The 12608-nt window shown below is 44.2% G+C and overlaps 2 protein-coding genes across 2 annotated transcripts in view; one reads left to right on the top strand and one right to left on the bottom strand.

Moving 5' to 3' along the window:
- Window positions 1-653: 653 nt before the first annotated feature.
- Window positions 654-8195, bottom strand: LOC310633163 (uncharacterized protein). Its single transcript, XM_083350842.1, has 2 exons — window positions 7078-8195; window positions 654-2028 (listed from the first exon to the last, which is right to left on the bottom strand). Exons 1-2 carry the CDS (start codon window positions 7526-7528, stop codon window positions 1379-1381), a joined length of 1101 nt encoding a protein of 366 aa, XP_083206968.1. The 5' UTR covers window positions 7529-8195; the 3' UTR covers window positions 654-1378.
- Window positions 8196-8248: 53 nt separating this feature from the next.
- The window catches only part of CDAN1 (codanin 1), a 37532-nt gene continuing 33172 nt past the window's right edge, over window positions 8249-12608 (top strand). Inside the window, exon 1 of the mRNA XM_083374110.1 lies at window positions 8249-8409. Coding sequence (XP_083230236.1) covers window positions 8314-8409 — 96 coding nt within the window. The 5' untranslated portion in view covers window positions 8249-8313. The remainder of the gene's footprint in view (window positions 8410-12608) is intronic.

Raw genomic sequence — 12608 nt, 5'->3', positions numbered from 1 at the left:
TAGTCGTTTCCGACTCTAGGGGCCGGTGCTCATCTCCGTTTCGAAGCCAAAGAGCCAGCGCTTGTCCGAGGACGTCTCCGTGGTCATGTTTGACTACACGCCAAAGGCGCACGGAACGCTGTTACCTTCCCACTGGAGTGGTCCCTATTTTTCTACTTGCATTTTTACGTGCTTTCGAACTGCTAGGTTGGCAGAAGCTGGGACCAGTAACAGGCGCTCACTCTGTTACGCGGCACTCGGGATTTGACCCGCCAAACTGCCGACCTTCTGATCAACAAGCTCAGCGTCCTAAGTGCCTTAATGCTGAAATTTCTTAATTCGTTTCTAAATTCTCGTGCAGTTCTGTGAATCTGGCAACAGGCATCCAGCTTATTGGTATCTATAAGGCAGGCTACCCTACAGTGCCTTGGAAATGCTTATCATACAACTTGAGATTTAACCTCTTCTATACCTTTATGGAGTTCTCTCAATAGATCCACACTGAAAGAAGTGTTTTGTGCAAAGACCTCTATAAAGACTTTTATAATAAATATACTGCTTTTTTACCCAGTCTTCAGCACATCAGAATACAAGCACAAAGGTCCCTAGAAAATAAGTCTCAAGAATACTCTTTTTTTCCCTTTTTTGGACAAATTTCCTTTTATTATACAACAAAAGGCAATCTTCCCATTACTGTATATTTTGTGCAAAGTGTTTTGATGGGGAAATTGTATTCTGAACAGTGAGGCATGAGCAATAATGGAGGAATAATCAGGAAAAACTAGCAAGCACTTTGCTGGTGGTTTAGTGCTTCAATTTGTTCCCAGTGCTAGAACAGGTAAGATCCATATTATATCTTATAGGAGAGATACTATGCAGCACTTAAAATAAGCTTGTTTTTTTTAACCAATTCACAATTTGGATTGTTACAATAAGATGTCTTATATGACATGTTTATACCAGAAAAAATAAAGCTGTTATCTCTTCATTCTTCGTTTTAAACTCAACATATCAAGATGTCAGGGTTTATTCCCTCTAAGCAAGTCAATGTATGAGATATCAGACAGGTAAATCTTATTCATTCTTACTTGGAAGTTAACCCGACAAGGTACAGCAGGACCTATTTCTGAGTAAACATGTCTAGAACTGAGCTCTAAAGAATCCCTTTATTTAATAGTAAATATTGCTATATTGCCCCTCAGTCAGTTGAATCAATTTGTAGCTAGTGTTGTTCCTCTTATGATACAGGCTTTCTGCAAATGGGGGTGCTGGAGATCTCATACATTTAGCATTATCAGAAAGGAATAGCCAGAGAAATCTGTTAGCCATGATGCAGTGCTGGAGCAGGGTACGGAACAGCTATTCAGATGTCACAGTTGCTTTACATTATATTCAAGTCTTACACATCTGCAAAACAGAAATAGTAGCAGCCATTTGAATGTTCTTTCTTAATAGGTCTGTGTGGAGGCCGAGGAAATTCTGAAGGGCCTGGTTCTTGTGACATTGAGCTGGAGCTGCAGCTGCTGCTTCTGCTGCTACTCCCAGCCACTGGGACTCTAACTCTGTCCTCAACTAAAGGGGAGCCAGGACTCAGGTATCCTGCAGTGGTCTGAGTAGTGACGGTAGCAAAGGTAGTTGGGCCGGCATTGTTTTTCACATAGACATTTTTTATAGCCACTAACGTATGTGCCATGACGCTGACGCTGTTGTTGAGATCTTGCATTCCTTGGTGTAGCAGCCGAAGGTTATGATTGATGCTATCAAACCCAGACTGAATGATATGCAGCTGATTCTGTTGGATCTGTAAGAGATCTTCTTCTATAATTTCATTAGAGTCTGTCTGGGGTTGAGTTTTCGTTTTGGCTTTTACTTTTCCACAGGGGCCTCCGTTTGGTATCCCCCAAAAAGGGAGCTGCTCCTGGCTAGGAGGAACAACTGCCATATCTTCTGAGCTTTCTTCTGGTTCTACTACTTTCACCACTATTTCTTCTTTTAGATTTATTTTCTCTACACACGGTTGTTGGGATGGGCCAGGATCATCTGTAAAACCTGAAAGGTAAAGGCATAAAAAGTTAATCTCTTTTATGAATGGAATTCTTGACTATTAAGCCTGGGTATGACCAACAAATAAAAAGTGACTACAATCATTCTGAAATGATGTAGTTTTCACTGGATATCCTTACTTACCACTGTAAATTGAATAATCAAACACTTTTTAAAACACAACGCAATTTAACTGACAAGAGTACAGGGGGAAAACAAAAGTAAATATATTGTATTATACAAAATATTTAGTTGTGTTGTTTACTGTATTTTCATCTCTTCCAGGAAATGAAACAATGTTATGAGAAGAGCATTCCAATGTGTTTATATATTAAAATGCATAAAGACCTTGTTTATGGTTTTTGTTTATGTACACAAGATGAAGAATTTCTTCCTTATTGAAAAGATTTTTTTCATGTCTTAAAATGCAAATATTTAATTAAATTAATTTTATTTTTAAAAGGTAATTACATTTAAAAACTGATACAGGCAGTCCTGGAGTTACGAAAGTAATGGAGCCTGCCCATTCTATTTGTAACTCAAAAAATTGTGGGAGTGAATCTCGTACCTCAAACGAGATCACTCCCTGCTCGTTAAGACGCATGGCTCGTTAAGTGCTATGAGGTATCTCAGGGTGGGGAAGGCCATGGAGGGCCTAGTGTTGGAACAGGCCCCCAAGGCCCCCCCCCGACCCACTAAGATACCTGATGCTTCCTGCCGTGCCAGACTCACTTACCTTGCAAAAATCCTCTCTGCTGCAGTTTCTTTCCTTTTGAGGGAGAGTCGGCTTGGAAATGCTTTTCCCGTCGACAATGGAAGCTCCTGGGTGCTGTAATATCATGCAAGTTCAAAAGAGAACATGGCCCCTGGAAAATTCCATTCTGGGGGGGGAGTGTTTGTTTTGTTTGCTTGCCTATAGAGCAAAGCGTGGAATCGGAGTCGGAAGGGTACAGGAAGCAATGCCGTCCGTGGACCGGGTGCGCTGCTCGCTCGTGTGCACCAGCCTTAGTTTGAGGGCAGGAACGAAGCCTTCAACTGAGCGGGGAGGCATCATGGGGCGAGTCCCCTTGCACCTGTGTCCAAGCTGCTGGTGGCGGTGGCAGCCACCTGAGCGACCACGATCTCCCCTCTGCAGCCAGCAACCCAGGCTGCTTGACCTACTACTTGCCTGACCGGCCAGTAGCCCAAATCCTGACCGCTTTCCTCCTTGTTGTCCTCCCAACTCAAGCAGTGGCAGCGGCTTGAATTTCTCCGCTCCATCCAAAAGGAAGAAACCGGAGGTGTGGAGCAGGACTGCTTTCAAGAAGATGCGGGTGCGCTGCTAGCTCGCATGCGCCTGCCTTATTGAGAGCAATCCTGCTCTGCACCTCCATTTCCTTCCACTCGGATGGAGCAGAGAAATTCAAGCGGCTGCCGCTCAAATACTTTTTATCTGAAAAGTGACCTTGTGGAGATGGGGAGCTCCTTCTGTGTGCAAATGCAATTCTTGAAAACGCAGCAAATCTCTGCATTTCCAAGGGTCCCATAGGCGCTCAAACACCTTTTGTCCAAACGGAGACCTTGGGGAGATGGGGAGCTTCTTCGAATCGCTGCATTTTCAAGTGTTGCATTTGCACACAGAAGGAGCTCCCATCTCCCCAAGGTCTCTGTTTGGATTAAAAGTGTTTCCAATGGTGGCGGAAAGGAGTTGGGGGAGAGCAGGAGAGACAGACACAGAGTTTGTGCCGAAAATGAAAGTTTCCAGGATCCAGGATCTTGTGAGAGTTCAGGTACCCATTCTCTGCTAAAGAGGATGGGTGCCTGAACTCATGCGATGCTACGGCATCCAGGAGCTTTTGTTGACTCTTCTCTCCCCCAAAGGCAAAGAAACAGCAGCAGAGAGAAGACAGATATGCTCAAGGTGAGTCTGGCATGGCAGGAAGGGAGGGGGAAGCAGTTGTGGGGAACGGGGGGGGGGAATAGAGTGAATGCTGCAGAGCCTCTGCAGTCGTTCATAAGGGTGAACAACTGCTGTGGTCCTGCAACATTTGCAATTTTGGTATTTTCTTGTAAACACAAACGGGCGCTTATCGCGTAACTTCGAACGAGCGTTAAGTGAACTCAGGTATTACCTGTATGATGGTTTGGACTTCAAAGCTGCAAAGTGGTATAGAATTAAAGTCAGGCTAGAAACCAGGCAACTGCAAGTTCAAGTCCTGCCTTAGGTACAAAGCCAGCTGGGTGATTGGCCAGTAACAATCTCTCTCAGCCCTGGGAGGCAATGGCAAACCATTTCTGAAATCCTGCCAAGAAAACTTCAAGGACTTGTCCAGGCCATTACCAGAACTCAACACTGACTGGAGGGCATTGTTTTGGTTTTTTTAAAAAATCAATGATTATGCAAAAAGATGCTGCACTAAGCCAGAATGCGAATTTTGATGTAGTATGCTTCTATAAACCACTTATTATAGCTGTGCCATATTATGTATGAATGCATCTATTAGGTGCTGGGGAAAACACAGCACTATTGCAGAACAAAACCGAATATGGTGCATGCAACCAAATTTTATTCTCTGCAGAATAATTCAGATTACAATATATCTCATTCATCATCTCTCACCGATTGCCCCATTGATTAAATCTTGCAGGGTTATTACTAGCCCATAAGCAGTACATAGAAAAGTAGAGCAAAGATGTTATCTTTTCTGGGGGCACTACCGCCACCATTTCTAATTTGAAATATGAAGCCGCATACATGGGGGAACATAGTCTGCAACATGGACTAACATATCCTTAGATATTCCAGATCAATACAGGCAGTCCTCAACTTACAACCATTTGTTTAGTGATTGTTCAAAGTTACAACAGCACTGAGAAAAAGTGACTTATGACTGCTTGGCAACTGGCATGTATTTATTATGATGGTTGCAGTGTCCCAGGGTCACGTGAACACATCTTGCAACCTTCTGACAAGGAAAGTCAACGAGGAAGCCAGATTCTCTTAACAATCATGTTACTAACAACTGCAGTGATTCACTTAACAACTGTGGCAAGAAAGGCCATAAAATGGGGCAAAACTCATTTAACAACTGTCTTGCTTAGCAGTGGAAATTTTGGGCTCAATTGTGGTCTTAACTCGAGGACTACCTGCACAATTGATGTTCAGTGTAAGAAAAGATTTCAGACTGCAGATTTTTTTAAAATTAAAATCAGAAGTGGAGCCTAGTGCAGAAGAAACACTCTTACAAACTAAAGAAACTCAAACTAAAAGTTTGATTTAGTTGAATGATACTCATTATGCTTCTCTAAAAATATCTGTTCTGAATTAATTTCAACTCCTATACATTTCAGTGATATAATTTTCTTGGAGTGGGAGAGATGTGTAGTGTCTTGTTACTAGTCTTAAAAAATGGGGAGTCAAAAATCGTTAGTTTATCTACTGCAAATCATCTAAAATCATACCAAGACATCCTGGACTCTGTCTCTCCAACCTAACAATATTTCCTGAAAGAAGGGAAAGGATATTGGCAATTGTCTTTGAAACTATGAATTCTAAGCATAAGCAAGCAGGAACCTTTCCGTTCCTAATATTCTTACACTTAGGCTATGCACCTTGTTCTGCATCTGTCCACTGGGTTATTTTCAAAATTTAAGCCCAAATCATGGTTTGAATTCCATCATCTAAAGTTTCCACATTTACCAAAAATAATATTTCTGCTACAGTAAGGGAGGAATTTAAGCTGCCCCATCTTTGCTTTCTATTATTTTCTAATTCATTTGAGAGAGCCCAGCAGGTTAAAAAAAAACCACAAAACAAAACACCCAGATCTTTCCATGCTGTTTCATCTCCAGGTATTGCACGGGAAAGTCTTATTACTTTGGAATGAACTCCCATCAATCTAATTGAATTTGGCACAAGGCTCTTTTTTTTCTCCTCTCTCTCGTTCTGATACTCCTAACGTTCATATCTGTTTAAGGGAGGGGTCAGCAACCTGAAACAGTGAAAGAGCCACTCGGAACCGGTTCCCTCACAAAAGCAAAAACTGGGAGCCGGAAAAAATCTGTGCACACGCGCGTACATCCGTGCATGTACAGAACAGGGTTTGACTGAAGAGTGGAGCCAAGGTGAGATATTTATTTATTTATTTAAATTCCATTTATATCCCGCCCTTCTCCGAAGACTCAGGGCGGCTTACAAGCTTAGCAGTAGCCTTCATTCTATGTATATGCCTGCTTATTAGGGCTTTCACACACACTCCAAGCGGCATTATTACAACGTCAGCTTAATTGACCCCAACAATCTGGGTCCTCATTTTACCTACCTCGGAAGGATGGAAGGCTGAGTCAACCTTGAGCCTGGTGGGACTCGAACCTGCACTAATTGCAGGCAGCTGGTGTTACTTTACCCTGCATATTTGAATTGATTGGTTGAACTTTTTTAGTCCCACTTCTTTTTTTTGGACTGCCCATGGCAGAGGACTGGGAGCCGCAGGAGACGGCTGAAGAAGCCGCATGCGGCTCCGGAGCCGCGGGTTGCAGACCTGTGGTTTAAGGAGTATTTCTAGCAGCGGCCTGGAAGCGGTTCCGAGGACCCATTTCCAAGATGTCGTGACCCCGCACGGAACTTTAGCCCGCATAAAATTCAACGTAACAGCAACTGCGGCAGCGATGGGTAGTAAGTTAGTTCAGCGTTTCCCAACCTTAGGAACTTGAAGATGCGTGGACTTCAACTCCCAGAATTCCCCAGCCAGCATAGCTGGCTGGGGAATTCTGGGAGTTGAAGTCCACGCATCTTCAAGTTCCTAAGGTTGGGAAACGCTGAGTTAGTTCTTATATTATCCAAACGGCATCCAGCAGCTTTTCTTTTGGGCATAAGAAAATCAGAAACCGCGCCGAGCTTGCCCAACGCCCAAAGGGATGGCCAAGAAGAGCGCTTCACGGTTCCGCTCCACGACCAAAAAAAAAGCATCCGAAAAGCCAGCCCCGAATCAACGGGGAAGGGGACAGCCAGGCGGGGGAAACGCAGCCCCGCCGGGCAGGGAAAGGCTGCGGGGTCCAGCTCCCTTTGCAACTCACCCACATCGGTCCCGGAGGAGGCTCTGGGCAGATCCAGGGTGTCGATCCCTCCGACGATGGGCACAGCCTCGTTGGGGACGGGCAGCCCCGAAGGGTAGGATCGGAGCTGGTCGGGCGGCGAGGCGTCCTCGTTGCCCATCAGGAGGCCGAACGAGGCGGGGTGGGGAGCGAGCCCGCCGGCGCCGTGGGTGACGCGGCAGAGTTTGCTCCGATCGCGGCGCTTCAGGTCCCGCCAGCGCTTTTTCAGGTCCTCCACCTCGCGAGGGCAAGCGGCCACCGGGTTGACCTTATGCCGGATGAGCTCCCAGACTTTGCGCTTCTGACCCGGGGAAGCCCGGCCCGGTCCGGCCGCGAACAACACCTGCTCGTGTTTCAACACCTGCTCGATCAGCACCTCCGTCTCCGCTTCGTTGAAATTGGCCTTGCGCCGCTTGGGCGAGTCTTCCGCCATCCTAAACCGCCAGCGGGGCTGCTCCCGAGAGTCCGCGATGGGGAAGGCCGCCCGCCTTTATTGTGCCGCCGCCGTCGCCGCCGCGCCAGGGGCTCTAGGCCAAACCCCGGGCCTGGCTCGGCAAGCAAATACCGCGCATGAGAGGAAAAGACGCGCAAACCCCCGGCGCAGGCGCCCCGCTTGTTGACATGGGACGGGGATGGTGGTGGGGGTGGTGAGGCGACACCGCTGCCGCGGCCCTCCTTCGAGCCCGCCCCGCTCTTGCGCTCCACCAATCCCCAACTCCGAAGTCTCGGCGCCTCCCAATGGGGATCTTTGCCGGGAAACGGCTTCGACTCCTTCTCCACTCGTCCGTGCCTTTCATTCCCCTCCCCTTTTTTCCCCCCCCCCGGAGCCGGAGGTGCTGGCCACGCCCCGTCGTGCCTTTCAGCTCCAGGAGCGCGCGCTCTTTTTCTTTTTTTTTTTTTTGGCTCCCCTGAGAGTTTTGATCCCGCCTTCCCGGAGAGGAGGGAGGGGGGGGAGGGGAGAGCGGCGCCCTCTCAACCCTAGGCGTCCGGCGTCCCATCCGTCTCTTCCCCCGCGCGCTCCTCACGTGCTGAGCTGTAACCCGGAGTTAGAAAGGAAGCCAGAACCCGCCCTTTCTCTCCGCGCGCGCTCCCCCTCCCCCCCCCCCTCTCTCTCTCTCTCTCTCTCTCTCTCTCTCGCTGATTGTCAGGTTGGCGCGAGGCGGGTCGCGCGCCTCGCCCGAAGGGCTGCGGGAAGCGGCGCCTCTCTAGGCGGTGGGGATGGCGGCGGCTGTTTTGGAGCTGCTCTTGCGGGACGAGGTGGCGGCCGGCGCGGTGGTGCGGTGGCTGAAGTCAAGCCGGAGCTGCGCCCAAGAGGTAAAACGCGCAGCCCGCTTGGCGAGAGCGACGCTTCTTTGAAGTTAGCCCCCCCCCCCCAGTCGGTCCTCCTCCCGTGGGGCGGGAAGTTTGGCAGGGCGGCGAAGTTTCTCCTGAAAAGCCCTGAAAAGGAGGCGGGAAAGCAGGAATCTCCACCGCGCGCTGCCTGTAGGTGCTGCTGCTGCTGCTGCGCGGCCCTGGAGGGTACGGAGCAGGACGCCTTCGGGCCTCTATATCAGCGTTTCCCAACCTTAGGAACTTGAAGATGCGTGGACTTCAACTCCCAGAATTCCCCAGCCAGCATAGCTGGCTGGGGAATTCTGGGAGTTGAAGTCCACGCATCTTCAAGTTCCTAAGGTTGGGAAACGCTGCTCTATATTATGTGTGCGAATCCAGTCTTCTCTTGGTGGGGGGACCGCGTAATCCTGACCCCCCCCCCGAGATCCCATGCGCTCCTTTCCCCCCATTTCACTGACCTGCACGTGCTTGCAGGTCAAACTTGGCCGAGGGTCAGTGTCTTTTGCAACCACTGGAGATCCGCTCCTCGGGGGTGGGGGTGGGGGTGGTACATTTCCCCTGAAATAAGATTGCGAAAGTCAGAGGAAACCTATTCCCGTGCAAATTCTCCCAGAGTTGCAGATTTCATGAAAACCGTATTCCTATCTGTCTGCTGTCTTTTTTTGCGCGTGCGGGAATGAGTTCTTTACAAAGAAGTTTTGCCCGTGCGGTGGCAAATGAAAACGTCCTCGTTCGTGATCTCGGGTTAAACCAGAAAGGGAGAAAGCAATGGCATTGTGTTTTCCTGTGCCGAGTCGAGTAACATTGTATCCAAAGCCAATCAAGTTACTTTTGGCACCTGCAGCAAACAAAACAAATAAAGGATAACAACGGCTTATATGTCAAATGTCAGAAGCAGTCACATCAGTGTAGCTGGGCAAAAGCCAGTCTGAAATATAATCTAGGATTTACTGATCAAGGGACTAATTTTAATATGCTATTTAAATCATCAGGAAATGTCATAGGGCCCACAAACATAATTCTCCTTAGGTATGAAAATTTGTAATTTGAAGAACTGTAGAATTCCTGAACTAAGCATAAAGAAGTCATCTCTGTACAAGTTCACTCTTGAAAATTAATGTTGGACATGAGTATTTGGTCTCTACACACACATGCAATGTATGTGTCTTGTTTGGTCAGTTTAAAGCAATATTACAGCACAAAAGTGTTTCCTATTGCCAGTGAATAAATCAATGTTCAGCAACTCCCAGTAATTGGAAAGTAATTATGCTGGCTTTATAAGCAGCTGTTTGAACAAATTTTATTATACTGGTTATTGTATAGGGTATTTGAAAATTGTTCTCTTGTGATTACAGTAATTAAGTTGTGCATTGCTGATTAAAACATTCTTAGCATCATTCAAAAGACTGTCTTTATCTTCAGTGCCTTTGTATTTTGGGTGGTGCATGGGAACTAATAAGATTTTTAATGCCATTTGCTGATGTAGAGATGCTAGAGAAGTGTCAATTAATTGTTTAATTTTAATTATTAAAGCTATTGTTAAAATTAACAATAAAAATGTGAAGTAGAAATAAAAGGCACTAGGGCAAACTCAGATGCGCAAAATAGACTGGACATCATTTTTCTATGCTCAAAAGACTCTTTGCTCCAACTTAAACAAATGTTTAAGAAACAAATAGGAAGCTTGCATGTTGCAAAGGAAAACTCTAACCCTCTAGCACAATATTTATTTGCAGCAATGGATGCCAGAGGTTCTAACTTCTCTTCTGATAAGGAATGAAACCACAGGTATAGGCAGAGCATCACTGTATTTTGCCTGTATAAAGGAGAGATGGTGACTTTAATGGCAGAACCCCTCACTTCCCTGATATTTTCCAGTCTGTCAGGTGGATGCTCAGTCTTTTCACACCCTTAAACCAGAGCTGCATTTTAAATATGACTAGATGATTTTTTTAAAAAATCCAAATTAGTGAACTCTGGTAGGAAAGTAGGGAAGAAGGAATGTTGGTTGGAAATCCATCATAATTTGCTATAATGTTTAATAATGCACAAACTGATTTGAATATAATTCAGTATATAAAATATAATTGTCATTACTTGAAATGCAAAACAGATTGTTCTTAGAAGACTTTAGTAGTCTGAGAACTTTTTTAGACTTTATCTTAATGCTGTTCAAAGCCAAAAGCTAAGGCTCTTGGTCCATGGTGAGAAACATTTCTACACTACTATTGCATATATTCTTATATAATCATGTTGTCATTTCCAAAGGAAATTACAGTAGTGGCCAAAATTGTGGAAACCTTTTGGGAAAAGTGTATTTTTGAGGTTTGATGGCTAATAACACCACTTTTTTTTGGAGCAGTACCATAAAATTATATATCAATTGAAAGATAATTTAATCAAGAATGTAATGCAACATAGTTTGTTCAATTATCTGTACTGTATTCTATGAAACGTTATAGCCAAATAACCAGAAAAAGGAAGCACAACTTGCTTAGGTTGATATCAGGTAGCTTTCCTTCATCTGATTGTAGCCAATGAGCATGAGTGTTTAGAGAGCCAATCAGGTGCCATTTTGTTTTGGCAATGAGCCAATCAGATCACAGTAGGATTCAGTTTTTTTTTATTGAAAAGTTTTAAAATACATTTTTAAAAACATAAACTCCCTCCCCCCCCACTTTCCCACCCTTCCCCTCCCCCCCCCCCCCGACTTCCCAGAGCTGAATACAGGGTATAAACTTTAACCAACTTAAGCTAAAATATGCTAACCAACTAAAAAAAGACACTTTAGATTCTATCGCACTTTAACTCCCCTTAACATAACTAAATAACTAAATAATAATAACTAAAATAATACATCATATAATACTAATACTTATTCATATACTAAATGAAACCTTCTAGTCCCATATTTATTCTGAATATAATCGATCCATCTTCTCCATTCCAAAATATATCTCTGTTGCGAGTGTTCTTTCAAATATGCTGAAATCTTTGCCATTTCCGCCAGGTTTGAAACTTTTAAAGTCCACTCTTCTATAGTAGGCAGTTCCTCTTTCTTCCAATATTGCGCTACCAAGAGTCTTGCTGCTGTAATTAAACTTAACATCAATTTAATATCTATAACAGTACAATCTGTAATAATACCCAACAGAAATAACTGTGGAGAAAACCTTATCTTTTTGTTAAATATCTTCTGCATATTCCACCAAATTTTAATCCAAAAAGCTTTAACTTTTTTACAAGTCCACCATATATGATAATAGGTTGCATCATCACAACCACACCTCCAACATTTAGGCTGATAATTCAGATACATACATGCTAATTTTTTTTGGATCTAAATGCCATCTATAAAACATCTTTTAAAAATTCTCTCTTAAATTTTGTGCCTGTGTAAATTTCACATTTCTGACCCATATCTTTTCCCAGATATCCATCGCTATGGGCTCCTGAAAATTCTGGGCCTATTTTATCACGCAATCGTTTAACAAGTTCCGTTTCTGAATCTATTTCTATCAGTGCATTATATATCCTCCTTATATGCGCTGGACTTCGATCTCTTATTTGTTTGACCAAATTTTCATCGGTTGTCGAAATACCAACTTTCTGATCCTCCTTCCATCTAGCTTGTAACTGACCATACTGAAACCAAGTCCGCACTATTCTTTCTTCTTTTAAAATATTGAATGGCTTTAATTGCCATACATTCCTTTCCATTCTAAGAATGGCGTTTCTACTGTACACTTTTCCCAAAATGTTTCCACAATTTTGACCACTACTGTATAGTCCTGCAGTTTCTAGCTTCCTAGGCTTTTGAGAGAGCATGACACTTAATTTTTCCTAAACGTAATTTTTCCTAACGTAATAAATTTTTTCCTGAAACTTTCATTAAATGTAAACCCAGGGTTCAGAAATTTTGGGTTTCCTTGATATATGTATGGATAAATTTTAGTTTACAACAACAATAGTAATACTTTGAAGTTGAAGTCCTACTTCCTAGCATGCATAATAAGAAAATCCTACTAAATGTAGTAATAAGTTTTCTAAATAAATAGAAATAATCTAGAGCACTTTCTGAAAAAAAATGTTGCTGTTAGAAGACAACGTTTCTGCTGGAAGCATTTAATTAGACTCTTGGGAAGAAGAAAGCCTGCAAATAAGGAATTTTAGCACTGCAC

This window comes from Vipera ursinii (assembly GCF_947247035.1).
Source record: "Vipera ursinii genome assembly, chromosome: 1".
NCBI lineage: Eukaryota > Metazoa > Chordata > Lepidosauria > Squamata > Viperidae > Vipera > Vipera ursinii.
This window is presented reverse-complemented; position numbering and strand designations above follow the sequence as displayed.

Coding starts and splice junctions, on each gene's coding strand:
- LOC310633163 (XM_083350842.1), bottom strand. CDS start 7,528: ATGGCGGAAGACTCGCCCAAGCGGCGCAAGGCCAATTTCAACGAAGCG. Junction 2,029..7,077: donor CTCCTCCGGGACCGATGTGG/GTGAGTTGCAAA, acceptor TTTACCTTTCAG/GTTTTACAGATGATCCTGGC.